Source organism: Zootermopsis nevadensis, unplaced genomic scaffold (genome assembly GCF_977971745.1).
Source record: "Zootermopsis nevadensis isolate Lab colony 2312 unplaced genomic scaffold, Znev_1.0 Znev_ptg000050l, whole genome shotgun sequence".
Lineage (NCBI taxonomy): Eukaryota > Metazoa > Arthropoda > Insecta > Blattodea > Termopsidae > Zootermopsis > Zootermopsis nevadensis.
Window position 1 is genome coordinate 2,163,789 of NW_028259182.1, and position 20,079 is coordinate 2,183,867.

Genomic DNA, 20,079 nt, shown 5'->3' on the forward strand with positions numbered 1-20,079 from the left:
ACTGTAATTATGATTGATAATAATATTTATAATTTTATCCAATTAAGCAGAATAAACCGATCAAACAATTAGAAACAGCAACTGTATAGCCCTCAAGAGTTTACTATCCGTTGGCATTACGTCCAGATAACTTCCATCTACGCAAAATTGCGGGAAAAACTGTATTCATCAATTGAATTAAGAAACAAATAACTCGATTATTTCCTATATTAACCAAAATATGATTTGCAGCTGTTAAATTACGAATAACAATGACTCAGGAGTAAGCATATTGTTAACCAAAGACAATTTTTGACTTGGAAATATTCAATTATAACTAGAAATATTTCTTATTCTTTTCCCCCTTCAATATTAATTCAGTTGGAGATTCGGAAGATGAATTGGTCTTTGGATGTATTCGTAGGGCTCCGCCTAGGCTTAGTTAATTTAACCTAGGTAACTCGATGCCCCGTCTACCTGCATACTTTCCACAAGTTGTCTAAAATTTAGCTGATAACGTTTCATGATGTCATGTCTGTTTCCAGCTTTTTCAATTTGAAATCTGTCTCTTAAAGTTACTGTCAGCATTCGAAGGAAAAGAAATATTTTTCCTACAGTTTTCATTCGTCCTTTGCCATAAACTTTTCTATTTGTGCAGTTCTATCGTTTTTAGATCAGATATTTGCCGTAAGGTTACACCAATTCAGAATTTCAGTTAAACCATCAAATGTACCGAACGATGATTCTATGATCAGAAACAGATTTATGAATTTTATCAAATCTACGCCACGTGTTAAGTTGGAAGAAACGAACGGTAGAATTTTATGACAGAAATGTTAGTTTTTAGGTCTTAAACACTTACAAATTTTTGTGACAAATCTTTTTCGTGTAACATTTCACATTTTACAATAAAACTTGTTCGCTTCCTGTCTCAAATGTTTCGAGTTTTGTACCAGACTCGTTTGAATCAGGTAGAGTTAAAAATGAGTTAATTATGGACTAATATTTGAAACAACTATAGGCCTATAGAACAGATCTTTGACAAGCCATAACCAAGATCTTTTTCAAGGTGAAATTATTTCAACTTAATACGTTTTCGACTAAATTGCTACGTTCAAAACATTTGCGAAATTTTATCACTCACTTCTGGGGCTGTCTCGAACACATAACAGAACTGAGGTACATAATCCACAGACTTACGACACCAATTTCTATCCGACGACCATCTCATGTCAATCACGGATGAAGGCCCTTCTGTCTGCAGAAATAAGTATATAAGGCTGACACCCATTTCCATTACTTTAATTACCAACTTGTTTACCCTTTGTTACAAATGCTATTAGTGATTATCATGCAGTCAGACAGAATTCAAATTAGAGACAAAACTGAAATCTAACCAATAAATTCAACGGGTTAGCCAGTCATGGTAGACCTTGATTGCTCTAATATTGTCTTGGATTCGAATCCCAATCGAAGGCCTTCCTGATTAGATAGAGGCCTTGCATCGAAATGGTCTCCCGTCCAATATCTTAAGAGATTCATAAACGTCACGTGTACGAACAGTTAAGGTTTCTCAACAGAAATCCGTGGCAAAGTGTTGCAAAGTTTAGAACCACTGACCGGATACAGAAATTGCAGATCTAAGTTATTTTCTATCTGTCGTAAGAATGTCTGTCCTAATTTGATGTGAAATGAATACACAAATTGGCATAAGGAAAAATTGATTTTCTACTAACATCTCAATAGTGTTGACTAAAATATGCGGAACTATACATAATTAACGCTGTTGATTGTCCAATCTGAAGACAATTGCTGTCGGCTTATTCTAACCTACAAAGACAGATGTTCAACATTATCAGCTGTACGATAAAATGACTTTAGTACGCGGTGTCATAATGGTATTGATTCTTCTTGTTAAAAACAGCAGGCATGTGACTTAGCGATCTCACTACACTGATTAAAATACCTGAATAAGCGTACAGCCTTCAGTATTCTGAGTCGTCTAAGATTTCCTCTGAATTTTTAACAAAAGACGGCCGAAGATTACAAGACTTTATTTTTAAAATCCTTGAAATTCTTTGAACTCATAGAAAGCGAAGAGGGTGACCTATCAGACGACGATGTTGTGAAGGCACGTAGAGAAATCAGATTCTCTGCTCAGAGACTATCACTCCTTCTGAAGTTAAAAACTCTTGTCTGTGGAAAAAGCGATTTCGTTATGGTTTGTCAGGAAACAAAAATGTTAAGTTGTGTGAGATATTAGCCAATACATTAAATCACTTTGAAGACAGTCGATTCCAAAGTGATTTTTGTTAAAGAAATTCGAAAAATGTTCCAGATACGAAATTAAAGGCTTCTTTTACGCAAAACGCAAAATGTCGAAGGCAAAGAATTCTTGCGTCACTGTTCAATGACGTCTTTAAGCTCGGAAGGGGAACGACATTACTCAACCGTCACCACTCGTTGCAACACTAGTTCTTGTATCAACTACACATGCTTGTCGAATAAGGGCGCTTTGTTCTTACCGTCTTTGGGTGGAGATGGACACTGAGGAGCGTACGATCCGAGGTGGTAGCCGGTGTAAGTGTTCTGGTGCATCGGCGGGAACGGGTAGGCTCCTAGCGCGGTTCGCGGACTGCCGAAACCAGCGGGGTCCACGGCCGAATGGTGATGGCTGGGGGGTCCTCCCCCGGGTTGGGGCCCACCTTGATTGAAGTGGTGGGTGACCGGGTGATGGTGCTGGCTGTACGCGGCTGCCGCCGCCGCCGCCCTGATCGGATTGTACGCCACCCCCGCGTGCTGTTGCAACTCGATGAACGCGGACTTGTTCACACCAGCAACGCTGCCTCCGCTGTTCGTCGCCGTCGTACTGCCCGAAGACGTCGTCGTGTCCTGGTGCGACGTCGGTGGTAAGCCACCGCCACTCGCCAGATGGTGATGGTGATTGTGGTGATGTCCCGCGGAGTCCAACGCGTCCGCGGCGGCCATGCTTCCTGTTGGCGTCGGCGTGTTCGATCCGCCACCACTTCCGGCGTTTCCTGAACCGCCCCCAGCTCCACCGCCGCCTCCACCACCCCCACCAGCGCCACCCCCCGATCCGAAGGGGCTGCCTAAGTCCGTGAAATTCAGCGTTGTGCCGGCTGTCGTGGTCGCCGTGGGGACTATCGTCAGGGCGGACTTCCAGCAACCACCTGGCGAGGTCGGAGTTGCTGGGGTGGAAGATGGAGATGAGAAGGGGTGATGGTGATGGGGGTGGTGGGGATTGAAGCCGAAACCTGCCGTTGCGACTAGTGTGGGACCCGAGGGTACTAGGGCAGAGGTGTACGCGAACCGGGCAGCGATGTCCAGCGTGAACAAAGCCAGTCACCGTGAACACTGCTACCTCATGTTGGCAGCGTGAGAGTTTCTCGCAAATAAACACTTGATAAAAAGAAAAAAAAAACGTACTCAGATCTACCAACTGTACTCCACGACAGTACGATCTGGGGTACACCGAAACGTCAGGAAACACAACTCCAAAACACACAGACACACAGAAATTACGTGACAACTGAGAAAAACATCGTTTATCGTCTTTTTCACACCTATCACAATTCTTCAAAACGAATCCTTACAAAGAAACAGTTGCCTCTCTGTGTATGTGATCACTTCACGATATCCCCTCAGCGAATCTTAAAAATCTCCCAAGAAAAAAAGATTCTTGGAGTAAAAGAATTCCAGCGTTAATTCATTCGAAGGCGATGTTCAGTTATATCCACTTCACAACAATTAATATCGAAGTCACTTATGTAAACAATCGATTTAGATGTCTCCATAAAAGAATGATCTTCGACGAGAATTAAAAAAAAATTCCACACAACGATCACAGAACCACGGTAATAGCCCTCATTATTTCGGAATATAAATGACAGCCAATTACAGATGACGCGATTGGGTCAATTACACTTCGGAGGGGGAGGAGTGGGGGTGGAAATTGAAGAACGAAACTCGCGCTGTTTGCGTTCTGTTGACAGAGAAACAAAAGGAAAAATTTCGAACTGCCACGAAGTGTGTACTCTGTTTTAAAATAACAATCCGATTAAAATCTTCCTTAATAAAAAAACACAACACACACACACATGTCGTCCAATTTACCGCGGATTCAATCAGAAATTATGCTAGTATCTTTTCATTTACGTTTCGCTTTTAATATCTCTTCCTTCTTCACGTCAGCTTAAAAAAAAAAAATATTATTACGAGCACAGACACAAGACGGAAAACGTACCGACAAGACACCTCGAGATCGCCGTCGACGACAGAGTTAAATCGTCAGTGTCCGCTGAGCGGTTGCCACGCACTTAACGAGAGTAACTTCCGTCTTCCACGGCTGCCAAGATAACACTACTCACACGACCTCACTTCTCGGTCCCCCCGCACAGGTAGCGCCACCGTCCAAACAGAGGAGGGGCCTCTGACGTCATCGACGTAACCCCGCCTCAAATCCGTGACGTTATCTCACATCATTGGCTGAAACGATTCATTATGATTGGTCGATATGGTTTTGATAATCTCCGCCCACTCCTGAAGGAGGCTGGTGCCTTTTATAGACTTGCTGGCTGCTAAGGCGGGAACGCTGAGAGAATATTTATGTATGAGAGATCCTAACAGAAAAGGTTTTGGGGTTGCAGGCGGTAGGACCGAAACGTAGTGTTTAATTTTCATATCTGCAGGACGAAGTCTTCACAATATTCACCTGAACCGCGTGTATCTTAAAATATTTCGTGCAGTGAGATAATAATAATAATTTATTTATATTCAATGGATCCATAAGAGAGTTAGATGACAATAGAATGTAGAAAAAGTCATAATAATAATAATAATAATAATAATAATAATAATAATACAATATATATTATATAAATTTCACATAATACAAAACAAAGTATTCACCTAGAGAAATTATAAGCTACAAATAGATCTAGAGGTTTTCAAGGCGGCGAGTATAAAGATGGCGGTCTTCCGGTGTGTTGTTGCATGCTGCCTCAACTTTCGTCCTGATGATGGAAGCAGCAAGAACTCTAAAACGTCGGTAAACGTTTGCCAGATTACGTAGGTAACAGACAGCTAATACAATTTTATGAATTCTGTATTTTATTTGTATTTTGTTGTTGCGTGAATTTAATATTTTAAAAATGAGAAGTTCCCAGCTCCCAGTAGGAAGTGGTTTAGTCGTTATTTCTTGACTCATGTCGGGAAAACTCCGTAGCGCTCGGCCGGCGAGTCATTCAGTCTTACGCGGGAAACGGACAGATGCGTTTAACTTTATCAGTAAACGGACCGCACGTTCACAAAGAAATCAGGAGCAGATTAGGTTTAAAATACGCGTACCTAATTCTTGCTAGCACCCAGCAAGTTTTGTATTTGGGTTCTCACGTAGAATTTGAAGACTGCAATAAGTTTTAAAAAAGAAAACTTTATTTAGAATTAGCCTTGCGAAATATTCAAAAATTTCAGAAAAACCCAGTATCTGCCTAGTCTAATCTGTTGTCATATTAAATATTTGGTGATATTTCAGATTCTCACGGTAACACTTAAGAATTTGACCGGTTTTAATGACGTTGCCATGTAATATGGTAGAAACTGACCGACGTTTCGGATGTGTTTACTACCTACATCATCAGGGTATCAGCTAATTTCAGACTAGAACATACACCTTAGACGACAGCCAACTTCATACGTGACACCTCCACTCTGTTTTGAAGTCCATGATAAACCAAACTGACTGTGGTTTACCTAATCAAGAAATCAATGCCCGGTTCTTTCTAACATCTGGACCCATCACATCAGTGCACATGTACTGTGATTTTTAGCATCTGCGAGGCCAGTGTGGTCCAGCGATTTCTTGTTTCGAAGCATCAGACTGTCTGCCCCTAAAGAATATATTATGAACGAGAAAAATATCGATATTTTTCGATTACTGACAGCTGTTATCGGTAACATAAACGAATAAAGATACAGAGATAAAGAGAGAGAGAGTAAAGATAGGGAGATAAAGCAGTGATAAGAGCAACGAACGAGGAAGTTTGTACAAACGTTTAAAAATAAATGAGGTCAGTAACAGAGATGGTTTAAGGAAATGCGCGTACACTGAATTCTGTGACTCGCGGGTGGGCTTCAATTTCAAAGGGTTCATAGGAGCCCCTCGGCGATTGCGAGTGCACCCACAGCGAGTCTCGGAAGAAAGAGAATGCGAGTCGCTGAGCCAAATGATTGGAACATTTCCTGTCGAAATCCGTGCCGCGTTGTTAGCGGAAATGTTAATTTATAGTCGGACGTTTCATCGTGACTACGTTCAATTCGTACGGCTCTGTACAAGGAGTTCCATCGACTAATTTTCTCTGTTCCTTCGCTTGTGTTGACCCAGTTTGTACAAATAATGTTTAATGCGGTGGATCACGGTGAAGTGTGGGTCCTTGAACGCTCGGATCGAAACCCAGTCGAGGCACGGAAGTCTATACGCGTTTTATCTGCGTTGTGCCCTTCGTTGCTTTGAAAGGGTTGAACCCCGATATACGAATCCTAAACGATTATCGATGAAATAGATCGATTGTTAATTTTTGAGAGTGGTTATGAACTGGAGCGGGACAATGCACAGACTGTGAAACCTAGAAGTAGAAAGTTAATTAATTAAACACGTAAGACATTCACCGAAATTAGCAGAAAGTCACTTGGACAATTTTTGAATCCCACAATTATTTTTAATCAAATTTCTCGACTGCGAATAAAAATTAAATAAAATGTAGAGATTTTGAACATTGTAAATTTTTGTAGTTTAAATGCGACATGTTTGTGCTTAATTCAGTAATATATTTATTTATTTCCGTCAGTACACAAACTTAGTAGTTAAAATTGGTGTTATTAAAGCTAAAACTTTAAAATTTTAAAATTTGGCGCTTATCATCGCTATTACGATGTTACAATTTTAGCGCTCATTATTTTATTTCACTCAATATTTTTCGTTTTAAATTTAAAAATTGGTATACGCAAGTTTTTTGACTGTTATTATATTTGTAGTTTAATGAGCGCTTAAATTGTAACATCGTAATAGCGATGATAAGCGCCAAATTTTAAAATTTTAAAGTTTTAGCTTTAATAACACCAATTTTAACAATTAAGTTTGTGTACTGACGGAAATAAATAAATATATTATTGTAAATTTTATTAAACAAATAGAGTTCCTTGCCCTAGTTAGAGTTTGCTATCCGTTCATACATTTCACTTAGTTTTGGTACTTATGAATCACCTTATTTATAACAGAATTTTAAATCCACCAAAACCAATAAGAATAAATTTTAAATGAGTGCAGGAAACAATTAAAGTGGAATAAATGCAAGATTTTTGTCAAATATTTCTAATTCACTCTTCACTTTTCTTAACAATTTTTCTGCTGTTCTTGCAAAATACTTTTCCAAACCACAATTTTTTTTCTCGATATTTCGCATTTGAGACAAAAAATTTCTTCTACCGGGAATCGGACCCCAGTACTCCGTGAAATAGCTGAGTCACATCGAATCTGGCATTATTTTGCTCGATAATCAGATCGAAATAAATGACGCACTCAAATTTAATGAATATATTGATGGCTAGCATAGTAACTTTTATGAAAACAGAACATGGATTAGAAATGAAGTTCTGTTTATGCGGGTTACCCTGACGATCGAGGCAGTAAGCTTATTTAAAATATCAGTCAATTTCTATCAGACTATCCGACGCGCAACATCCTAGAGGACGGTCACCTCCAGACCTTAATTACCATAAGCAGTTGTCGAAGCAGCAGGAAAGGTAGGAATAAATAAGCACCATGCCAGAAGGAGTGGAGGTGTAGGTTTATAACTTGTGTTGGGCAAGGCCGTGGTCTAGGCAACACGGAGTTTTCCTCCGTGGCATCCCAACAATTACTCCATTCACACACAGAAGAAGGCAATGGCAAACCACTTCTGGATCATCTGCCAAGAACGTATATGAACAGGTCCCAGTCCGAGAAAAGGATGGAAGGATCCTGTTCATATGGACCCGTCGTCAGACAGAACACTAAATAAAAAAAATAAAATGTTTTAACCCCGAGGATAGCACCACAGTACTCACTAGATCAGTGGTATTCAACCTGGGGTACGCGAAGACATCTTAGGGAATACGTGAAATTTAAAAAAAATATTATTTTATGATAAACAATGAATAATCAGTAACGTAATTTATTTAATTTATTTTAGATGTAGATTATATACTATGTATAACTTGAATTATACACCAACAACTTTGGGGGTACAAAGTTTAAGAGAAATTATATCTGGGGGTACGCGAACAAAAAAGGTTGAATACCACTGATCTAGATAACAGGATGTAAATTGTGCCCAGAGCCGGCCTGGATGTTGATAGCGAAGAAAAGTAACCCGATGGTGAGAATCGAAGTCGGTCCGTCAGCGCGTGTCCAGTCATTATAACCAAACTATTGAAATCCCACCAACGACGCTCGTAATGCCTGTTCACTGCAGCTCCAGTCGCAACCCTCAGACGTTGTAGAAACAAGAGGTCTCGTTAGCATCGACCGCCCAACCCTCGTCATCTCCGTAGAAGCAATAAATGTCTTTATTACACGCCAATAATTCCACCCATAGCCCAGAACTAACCTCGTGGCTAGACCAGGATTCCTCTCTCCTATACATTTGTTTGTTAATTAGTGTTGAAAACTTCAACATGCAAATCCAGTGCTTGGGTCGGATTCTTTCACAAAAGAATCGAACCGGAAATGAGAAGGACCACCTGAAGAGCTTCGTGGCGCAAAACCGACTTAAGTTACACGCTGTTCCATTGCTTGGAAACCGTGTATAAGAAATTAAACGATTACTTCCACTGTCTATCTGAGCGAAGAATTGACTCGACCTTGAAGCCATGACGTCATGCTGAATACTGTAGTAAAAACATTACCCCTTACTAAAAATGTCTCCATTACCGAAGAAATCTGCGTGATATCTGACACCTTGTGTGCGTTACCAGCGACTCTACTAATATATTATACTAAATTGCGTACAAATTATGAGTAAGAAAAACACAAATATGAGATTATGCACCATATAACTACAAAACTAACGGAGAACTTAGTCAACTGATGTTTCTATGCCGCGTATTAGAAAAGTAGATAAGTACTTCTGTTCATAGACAATGTTTTCATGTCGACATGAAGTGAAATATTTTGGATGTGTATCAATATTTCAAATAAAATGACGCAAAATCCAAAAAAAAACAGTTATTTTGCTACCAGTTCGTGTTCTTTGCATAATTCCTTCACTTCGTTGGTTTTCTACACAGAGCCAAATGAATTCAGTCCACAAATTTATGTCCTATTTATATAAGGTCCATTTTAATATTATTATTATATTTGCGACATATTGTGAATTAGGTTAATATTTTAATATTTTCCGTCAAATCACAATTTTAATAAGATAATAAAATATTTAAAATATCATTTCACGTTCCGCATCGAATGATCGATTTACAAATTGGAACGTCTCTTATTAATATTATTATTCTCCAATTTATACAAAGGTCTACAAATTTATCTCTTTATTTCATGTAGAAAGACTAGAATTTTTACGTATCCGTGCCACGTGTCCTGTAAATTCCACTCCCTTTATTTGATTAACCCAATATTTACCGAGAAGTAATCTACGATTTAATGACGAAGGTAGTCTAAATATTATTTAATAACCCAATTCGCGGTTCTGTAGCTTTCATACAAGTCACTGTGATAAAAGATACGGACAGAATACATCAAAATCTTACGCGTTTTCTTATCAGTTACTTGTCGGCTCCCCTACGAACACATCTTCAGGTATAGAGACTTACCGGCTGGTGTACTTAAGTCGATGTTCCCCGGATCTGTGCCTCGTCAGGCTAAGACGCCGCCATGTTGCTCCGCCTAGTGGCGCCAGCACTGAAAATCCACCTCCGGGGTTGTGGCATTGTCTTGGCTTTTCTGTGGTCCTTCTATAAAAAAAAATAACGCACTTTTAAAGTGAGCTTCATTCATCTCGATGAAAAAGCACATAATGGATCATTAGCTTGTCTGTCTCTCCTGTCTTCAGTAATGACAGACGTAAGCGACGAGGCTCCTTCCTGCATTGGAACGTAGCAAACTCGACCCTTCTGTGTCCACAATTAGTGGCCAGTGGTTACAAATATTTCAAACCTGGAGGCCAGGAGAAGACATTAATTCCGGAATATAAATATACTAAAACCTCTTTACAACAAAACTTAAACAGCGTGTTTTTTTTTCAGAGGTGTTTGAACTTAACCTAAATATGTCTACTTGCTCAATTTTATCAGTCTAATCACAATAAAATATTATTATTAAATATTAAAATATTATTACAATTAACATTTAAATATTTAAAATATATTAAAATGATGTTCTCTATCGAAATGTTCGATGTACATTAGAGCATCACTTTAATATATTTTAAATATTTAAATGTTAATTGTAGTAATATTTAATAATAATATTTTATTGTGATTAGACTGATAAAATTGAGCAAGTATATATTCAACACAATAATGACGCAACATTATCATCTCCTGAATATGTCTTTTAAATTCAGTTCTGCCCACAGAAAGGATTTCGCATATTTCATGTCGCTTGTAAGGACAGCGAAGTACAGAATATATACAATTTTTAAAGTAAAATATGTTTATTTTAATTCTTTAATATCTTTTAATTATAAAAAGTTCAATCCATTCTATGACAAGAAATGTATTTAAATAAAAACCAACATATAAATCCTAACAAAAGTATGACTACTTTTAAAGCTACCTACACAAAAAATAGGCTTACTGAACAGCGCACACGAATGTATTCAAGTAAGCCTAATTAATTTATCATTAAAATTAAAAATCAGAAGTTCCTTATGGGCTAACGAGTAAAATACTTGTCAGTGCTATCCATTTCTTTCAGTCTGTTCATCGTTTCCCCTTTTGGGGCAAAAGCCCACCGCGGTCACGTGCCCACGACGACTATAGACTCTATCGCCCCCTCCAATTTGTGACAAGAGACGTCACTTCACGCGTTAACTCCGTGAAACATTTCCACGATATTAGAATATATCGAGAACCAATAAATATTCAAAGAGTCTGCCTCCGTTAACCGGACAAGATAAAATTTCTGATAAAGACAACTTTCTACTTAATCCGTGTCCACTTTCCGACAAATCCAGCTATAAGACTAACAAGACACTTATTATTAACTCTGTGTGTCATTTTATTTATTTATTTAGTATTCTGTCTGACGACAGGTCCATATGAACAGGATCCTTCCATCCTTTTCTCGGACTGGGACCTGTTCATATACGTTCTTGGCAGATGATCCAGAAGTGGTTTGCCATTGCCTTCTTCTGTGTGTGAATGGAGTAATTGTTGGGATGCCACGGAGGAAAACTCCGTGTTGCCTAGACCACGGCCTTGCCCAACACAAGTTATAAATTCGGGCACCGCCGGGAATCGAACCCGGGACCCCAGGATTCTGTGTGTCATAAGCAATCACAATTCTCTCTTGTCTACAAAGCGTAATCATAGCAGTCACCCGTTCAGTAGCCCTAATTTGGATGTATTAACTACCCCTGTGCTCTCTTATTTGGGGTGAGATTGACTCCATGTCACAGGCCTTCTTTATACCACGTTGATTCTCACTACTCACCAATCTTACCCTGATTTGTTATTTTCAAACCTAAAACCCGTGCAATTGCACACGTTCCATTCTTGCGCTAAAGAAACGCATTATAACAGGGCTAAAAAAAAATAATACGAGGTCAGAAATATAAAATTTTAATAATACAGGCCCTCGCTAGGGAATTGTCTACATTTGTGGTTTGGGTTGTTTTTTTTAGCGAATATTTTTGATGTGTCATTGTAATAACCTGGCCGGCTGTTTCAGAAGACAGCGACTTCTCTGCAGTTCACTGGTTGATCACATTTCTATATTATTACTACCGTCTGCTAGAGTTTCAATGTTACTATAGCAACCGACTCAGAGCACTAACAGAAAGCCAAATTCTGGTTTTACTCAACCGCGTCGATTGACTCTCGTGAAATATCGGATGAAGACTTGTGAATTGGAAAAGATGTGTAAGGAAGCGGTCGTGGCTTACTTGATAAAGTTATCTATATAAGAATAACCTAACACATCCACATTTTATATTCGTTGAGAATCTAAACATATTTTGGAAGTAACAACCATTTATTTATAATGAAAACGTTACGTATTGTATGTCAAATATTTATAATTATCAATAATTATATAATTATGAATTCTATACGAAATTTAATTAACTTAGCCTACGTTTATCAGACATAAATGCAGCTGTGGTCTGAGGCCCTGACAGCGGCGGGGACATCAGACGTGGTCTTCTGGGTTGTGACGCGTCGTGGCCTATTTCACCACCCGGCGTCACAACCCAGACGACAACAGTCGACGGACATGAATGGAAGTCAGTTAAGACGGCCTGACGGAACACGACATGTGCCGAACAGAGATGACAGTACATAAGAAGACACGAATACAAAAACTAAACTCCATCCGCGAAACTGTAACAAATGCAAAATAGCGGAAAATAGGGTACACGCTCTATTCTGTAAAAAAAAAAACCCACCAGACCAGACGTAAATAGCGACCGAGAGGATAAAAGAAACACTGGTCCGTACAGATCGGCAGAGATGTTAGGCTCCCCTAAGAGCGTTGTACTACTGACCGTCGTCCTTGTTTCAGACCACCGAGCTTAACCCTTTGAAGCACTACCTCTTTTAACAAATAAATAACTCTGCGTTTTCTATTTATAAACTATATTGTGTATAATATTCTCACTGAGAATAGCGAATATTTCCATAAACAACGCCAACAAGTTAAATTTGCAACGGTAAAGTTTTGTGTTTACCTTGCGGTACGGATTGGATTATTAAATAATATTTAGACGAACTGCAACTTCTGAGGGGTAAGGATCAAGATTTAGCCTAAAGATGAACTGTCTTTCCAGCGTTATGATCATCATTATCACCACTGTCATCGTTATCACACACATCACCAACAAATTCTGTCAAGGATCAATCTGTCGCTCGTACCAGCATCTTCTTATTTCTCTCCGTAGTAACTCTCGACTGATAATTCGATTTCTCTTTGTATTAATTTTATCTAATGACTAAGTTTCTTTTCAAAATACTACATTTTTATCAGACACGGTCGCATCCCCGCGGATCGCATATTAAAGTGTCTTTGTCTGTCATCACGTTTAACAAATTCAGGATCGGATAAACAGATTTTAATAAAACTGCATATTAAATAATTTGTGAAAAACTTCCCAGCTATTCAAATACTCAAAACATCGCATAATTTTAACGAACATTTTACATGCGAACATGAAAACATAATCTCTTCACAACAGGTCCTTCTGCATAGTCTAAAAAAACAAAGGAATTATCTCCACAAACCTTTAGATTTCGACTAATCTAGGCAAGTTTATAAAATACAAACTCAGATTTTCCTTGAAGGAAATGACGAAAATACATTAAAATAACCGCAGACAATTTGTTGGGGCCCCTGTGGGTCGGCACTCAGACAAGTTTATTCTTCCTGGAACACTGCATGCAGCTACTGAAGGCTAACTGGAGACAGTGGGTAAGTAATCACGTGTTCATTACCCGGTTGCTTTTTCAAACTGTCCAACATAAGCGTAAATTTCAGACTCCCCCAGTGTAAAATCACCAGACCTTGCATTTATACAATTGGACTCCAAGTCTAAACACTCTTAACTACATAAGTGAGTGGAGGGTAATTATTAGCTTGAGGCTCCGGCCGCTTTAAACTGAAGGAAATGCCCTGGTAAACAGTTGAAAACTAATCCGAGCTACATAGTCAGTCTACACATAATTCGAAGCGAAAAATTAATACCTGAAACCAAGCCAGCTAGACCTATATAGCCACTTTGAATTCTGACTGATTTGTCTCAATACATAGGTCTCCCGCCATTTACTGGTAAAATAGTTTTATATTTATTTATTTAGTGTTCTGTCTGACGTCAGGTCCATATGAACAGGATCCTTCCATCCTTTTCTCGGACTGGGACCTGTTCATATACATTCTTGGCAGATGATCCAGAAGTGGTTTGCCATTGCCTTCTTCTGTGTGTGAATGGGATTCCACGGAGAAACCGGGGAAGAAGCTCCCGGAGGAAAACTCCGTATTGCCTAGACCACGGTCTTGCCCAACACAAGTTATAAATTCGGGCACCGCTGGGAATCGAACCCGAGACCCCAGGATTACAAGGCCAGCGTTCTAGCCGCTAGACCACCTCATCTTATTATTATTTAGTGTTCTGTCTGACGACAGGTCCATATGAACAGGATCCTTCCATCCTTTTCTCGGACTGGGACCTGTTCATATACGTTCTTGGCAGATGATCCAGAAGTGGTTTGCCATTGCCTTCTTCTGTGTGTGAATGGGATGCGACGGAGAAACCGGGGAAGCCCCCGGAGGAAAACTCCGTGTTGCCTAGACCACGGCCTTGCCGAATAGTACAAGGATTAAATAACTTAAAACAATTATAACATCTTGGACGAAACGAGAACATCGTTTGAGACCTCAGGTTCTTAATGCAGTGAAGATTTTGATGCTGGGATTCTGTCTTGTAACGCACTGAGAACTTGTGTAGATGCACGGCTGTATGAGAGTATTCTTTCACGATAAAAAGAATTCATCTGGACCAATGTCACGAATTTATATACTACTGCAGATGCTGGTACGTCACGATTCTTTACCCGCTTTCAAGTAAATTACCACAGACAGTGGCGGCTTCAAAGAAAAACCGAACTTTAATTCACGTTCCGTAAAAGGCCGTTTGAAATTCGCAATCCATAAAAAAAAGACGGCTCTGAAGTGACGCGAAAGCCTAATCCTTTTAGGTCAGAATACAAAACAAGTATGGCCTACCATCAGCTTATCGTCCTTTGCCAAAGAATATCGTGCGTGACGCCACTGAGACCACAGCCCAACCGGTCACACGCTCCAATATGGACCAGAACATCTCTTAGCAACGTGACTTCAACAGGATTGAGGCAATATAAATACAGATGCGTGATTCGTATTTTATTTTCTATTCTCGCGTCTCGTTTTTAACGAGAAACATTAGTTCATTCGTTTCTAAGAACTTTATTATTTAGGATATATTTACCAGCTGCATTCGAGGTGGAAATGAATAAGACATACAGACCAATTGCACTACGAACAATGACGACACATGTAATCTTTTCGATTGATATATCTTACTAAGATGTGTGACAGAATATTGACATTCAAATCTTCGCTAAATTGCAGAATAAAACATGTAAGGCCTATGCGGATAGAAGTTATTATTTTTTTGACGTAAATATGTCTATATTTTAGGGTCAGTGTCATTCGGCAAAAATGTAACGAAAAAGTGTAACGAAAATTTGTAACTTCATTGTTATGTTACCTTGGAAACGTCATATGTTTATCAACAAATAAACAACAATGGTTACCTACATAGTTACCTTACCTTACATTACCTTACCTTACATTACATTACATTACCTTACCTTACATTACATTACCTTACCTTACATTTCATTACATTACATTACATTACCTTGGTGTATATACGTGCACAGATACGTCATAAGACTACATTACATTACATTACATTACATTACATTACCTTACCTTACATTACCTTACCTTACATTACATTACATTACCTTACCTTACATTACTTTACGTTACATTCATCTATCACAGAACCATCTGAAGCGTAACTAATTCAAGTTAAATAAGCAAAGTCTTAATCAAACTTTACTCAATTGTAAAGCTTGTATAAAGGAAATATTTAGATTAAAGCCAATATATAAACTTCCTTTCCGTATAGACGTATTTACGTCACATTCTCCGGAACCGTGGTTCCACTGACATTTTTTTTCAAAAGGTTAGTCTGACCGCTCCTTCCATCTTGGTGGGTCCAGTGTACCAAAATCTAAAGTCGTTATAACATTTCAATCTTGCTTATATACACATCGCTCTGTATGGGATATTTACATCACGAAAGTTTCCCTCCACGTACTTCCAGTGCTACCAATTACGATAAATTTACTAGCTTCGTTAACCTCTACAATATTTATTCCGAAAAGACAGATTGCAGCCCAGTTATAAATTTTACTCCACGAAACTTTTGCCTTGAGAATTTATTTAGGGCAGGATTTTGAAGTCTATAGGATGTTGGTACATACACGTAAAGCCGCGGACGAGATTAACAATTTATTTTCATACCGATATATTAACAAATAATTTCGGAGGTCTGATTGCAAGCAGTGTCGGGCAGTATGTGTCAACACAATGAATAAAAATCAGCTTCATGGACCAATTGCCAAACTCTCTTGTTTTCAGAAGAGTGCGTATTATGCAGGGATCAAAGTTTTCAACACTCTACCATCAAATCTCTCAAGTCTTCTAAATAAAAAGGCACAATTTAAACCAGCATTGAAAAGATACTTAATTACACACTCTTTTTACTCTGTCGATGAATTTCTAATGTTTAAATATAAGTCGTAATTTATCTATTGCATATAATGGGTGGATTTATTTGTAACTTATCTCTACTTCATGTGAATCCTTTGTTTGTATTTGTGACATTTATATGAATTGTATTTGTATAACATGTATTGTATTTTTTTTATTTGTAGTGTTCTGTCTGACGACAGATCCATATGAACAGGATCCTTCCATCCTTTTCTCGGACTGGGACCTGTTCATATACGTTCTTGGCAGATGATCCAGAAGTGGTTTGCCATTGCCTTCTTCTGTGTGAGTGTGAATGGAGTAATTGTTGGGATGCCACGGAGGAAAACTCCGTGTTGCCTAGACCACGGCCTTGCCCAACACAAGTTATAAATTCGGGCACCGCCGGGAATCGAACCCGAGACCCCAGGATTACAAGGCCAGCGTTCTAACCGCTAGACCACCGTGTATTATTATGACTTATTCTACATCCTATTGTCATCTGACTAACTTATGGATCCATAGAATGTAATAAAGATGGATGGATGTATGCAGGCTGCCAGTTTGACCACAATAATCCAGCTTTTAAAATCCAAAAAGTTTCGTTAAATGTTCCTAATAATCAAAGAATAGTCTTTATTTCACATATCTAGTATCCGCCTATAACAACAGCCCTCTATTGCAGAGTATGTGTGGTTATGTGATTCGTCTACTCCACCGCCGCCTAAACCATTCGCACCTGCCACAGCCCCTCCAGGGGCATTCATCTCGGCGCCTTCACCCTCGTGTTACGTGGATTTTGGTCTGCCTTACAGAACGCCCAAATGCGTCTGTGCCCTGCGGTCACCACGTGTCTGACCTCTCTTCTTTGGCCCCGGGAAACCGCGAAGTTACACGAGACACGATTGGCAGCACTGCGAATTGCAGTCGCCAACCGACAGTCGACTCAGTGGCTAGTCGGAATCTCTCGTCAATAACCCCAACTAGGCCTACGCGTGTCTCTTAAGTAATATTTAGATATGTGTCACTGAGTAACAGAATTTAACTTAATATTTTAATATTTTCCGTCAAATCACAATTTTAATAAGATAATAAAATATAAAATATTTAAAATATCATTTCATGTTCCGCATCGAATGATCGATTTACAAATTGGAACGTCTCTTACGACATGTTTCGGTTATATTTAACCATCCTCAGGTATAAATTAGATTGGTAAATTTAAAACTCGAATTACAATCATTTACAATGTTATGCAGTTTATTGAAATGTTCTTATCAGATTACTCTTATATATTAGAACGAAGGTATTAACCTAATTCACAATATGACGCAAATATACTACCTTAGAATTTAACTTATCAACCATCAAATTAAGAGCGAGTCAACCTCACGTATGGCTTATTCAAGATACATTTTAATATTAATCTGCCACCTATGAACATGATTACTGACCATTTCCGTTCAAGATTTTCCACTAAACATCAGGTTCTTTGCATGTTTCCGATCTACGCCATGTCTAAAACAAATCTCGCACTCTCCTTTACCCTCGATTTGATCGTCGTAATTATTATTTGTTAACAGTAAAAACTGCGATGTCCATCGGTATGTAATTTTCCCTATAGTCCTATTATTAACAAATGGATTCTTAAAATAAAAACTTTAAAGTGTGAAAGGGTCATTATTATCATTACTTAGGTCCATGAATAGTTAAAGTTTGTGTTACGTCTGTTAGAGTCACTTATATTCGTTTATTTAATATTTCAGTCCAGATCCAAAATGTTGGAACATCAGATCTTGTCTTCTGTGTTAATTTTTTCTATGTCCGTGAGGAATGGTATTTCGGTCTGAGTCACATCTGGACAGTTCATGTAACTCTGAATAAGCAGGACTTTTATCAAGAGAATAAATTGAAAGAGTTTCATAAGTGAGTGAATTAACTACCCTTCACTAAGTAACTTGTTAGCTACTAGCTCGATTAAAGAAACAGGGTTACGATAGACTGGACACACAGCTAGAATAAATGGGCTTGAAGAATTTTGATAGGGGAATTTTGGAAATCGGCAGCTTGGAAGACCGAGAATCAGATGGTAAGCTATCATTATGTGGGCTTATCGGAGAGAAGTCGGTTGTGAGAATTAGCGTTGGATTGAACTGGCTCAGGTTCCTGACCTTCGTAACAGAGGAGTTGGGTCATCGGGTCCAGAGACCTGGGAGTCTTCTATAGAAGTCTTTTCGAATCCTTGCCCAAAACGTAAACTTTGAATAAACAAGAAAGGGGCGAGAGATTTAGTTGAAAGCACCCTTAGGGGAAAAATTGACTAACGACGTTTACACAGAGAGTTGTGTTGATTAAATGACATATTAAAAATCGTATATCGTGCTTTAAAATTCAGTTCTTGTTCGATTGTAATCTATAATCGTCTACAATCATTGATATTTATTGACACTTTAAAGTCCAGTGGTAACTATATGTACCATCTGTTTTAACAACCAATGACTCTTTAAATTTGCATTTGTGTGTCTCGTATCATTTTCACTGCAAACAAAATTAATATTGTTGTTTTTTAGTTTTTAAATATCGTTTAGACGAGGATCAGCTTTAAAGTTTTAATAGGTTTTAATCATCTTTATCGTTGGTAACCCACGTTAGGCGCTTAATACGGCAATGGGGAGGCACAACACTGCTACCAACAAAGTAGAAATATATTTGTGAAAGAAAACTCGTTCCATATATTTCTGGTTACAATGCTGTCTAACAATGACAGGGATTACCAGAAACAGGACAGCCGAAACGTCGTTCAAGCTTCGAGCCGCGTGCTTTCGTCTTAAAGGTAGGCAACCTGCTTGATGCGAGTGTCTAAAGATTATCAAAGAACGTTCTAATGACGCTGTCTTAACTGCAAAGGTTAGTTGCCATATAAACGAGAGCTTATTCATTTGTGATGTAAACTCTACCAGAAGCGACTAGAAATCAAATATTTTATGATTAGTTGACACTTCCCTATTCTCCAAATAGAGAAACTTCAACTCCTTAAAGAACAGTGGTAATTATATATCCTATATATTTCAATAATCAGTAACAATTTATTTTTTATTTTTTTTTATTTAGTGTTCTGTCTGACGACAGGTCCATATGAACAGGATCCTTCAATCCTTTTCTCGGACTGGGACCTGTTCATATACGTTCTTGGCAGATGATCCAAAAGTGGTTTGCCATTGCCTTCTTCTGTGTGTGAATGGAGTAATTGTTGGGATGCCACGGAGGAAAACTCCGTGTTGCCTAGACCACGGCCTTGCCCAACACAAGTTATAAATTCGGGCACCACCAAGAATCGAACCCGAGACCCCAGGATTACAAGGCCAGCGTTCTAACCGCTAGACCACCGTGGCGGTTTATGGGTTTAAAATAGTTCTCGGTGCAAACAGCGAATATTTCCTTAACTAGCTGATCTTTATGATGATAAAGTGTAGTGTTTTCCTTGAGGTACGGACTGAATTCTTAAGTACCTACTA

The 20,079-nt window shown here is 38.7% G+C and overlaps 1 protein-coding gene across 6 annotated transcripts in view; it reads right to left on the reverse strand.

Annotated features, from left to right (window-relative positions):
* The window catches only part of Dll (homeotic protein distal-less), a 204,664-nt gene that overhangs the window by 139,805 nt on the left and 44,780 nt on the right, over positions 1–20,079 (reverse strand). For 5 of the 6 annotated variants that reach the window (XM_087361098.1, XM_087361101.1, XM_087361102.1 and 2 more), the window contains exons 2-3: positions 9,862–10,002; positions 2,505–4,485 (exon numbers count right to left, since the gene is read on the reverse strand). In XM_087361098.1, coding sequence (XP_087217224.1) covers positions 2,505–2,967 — 463 coding nt within the window. In that variant the 5' untranslated portion in view covers positions 2,968–4,485; positions 9,862–10,002. The remainder of the gene's footprint in view (positions 1–2,504; positions 4,486–9,861; positions 10,003–20,079) is intronic. The other variant, XM_087361099.1, reaches the window with a different exon arrangement.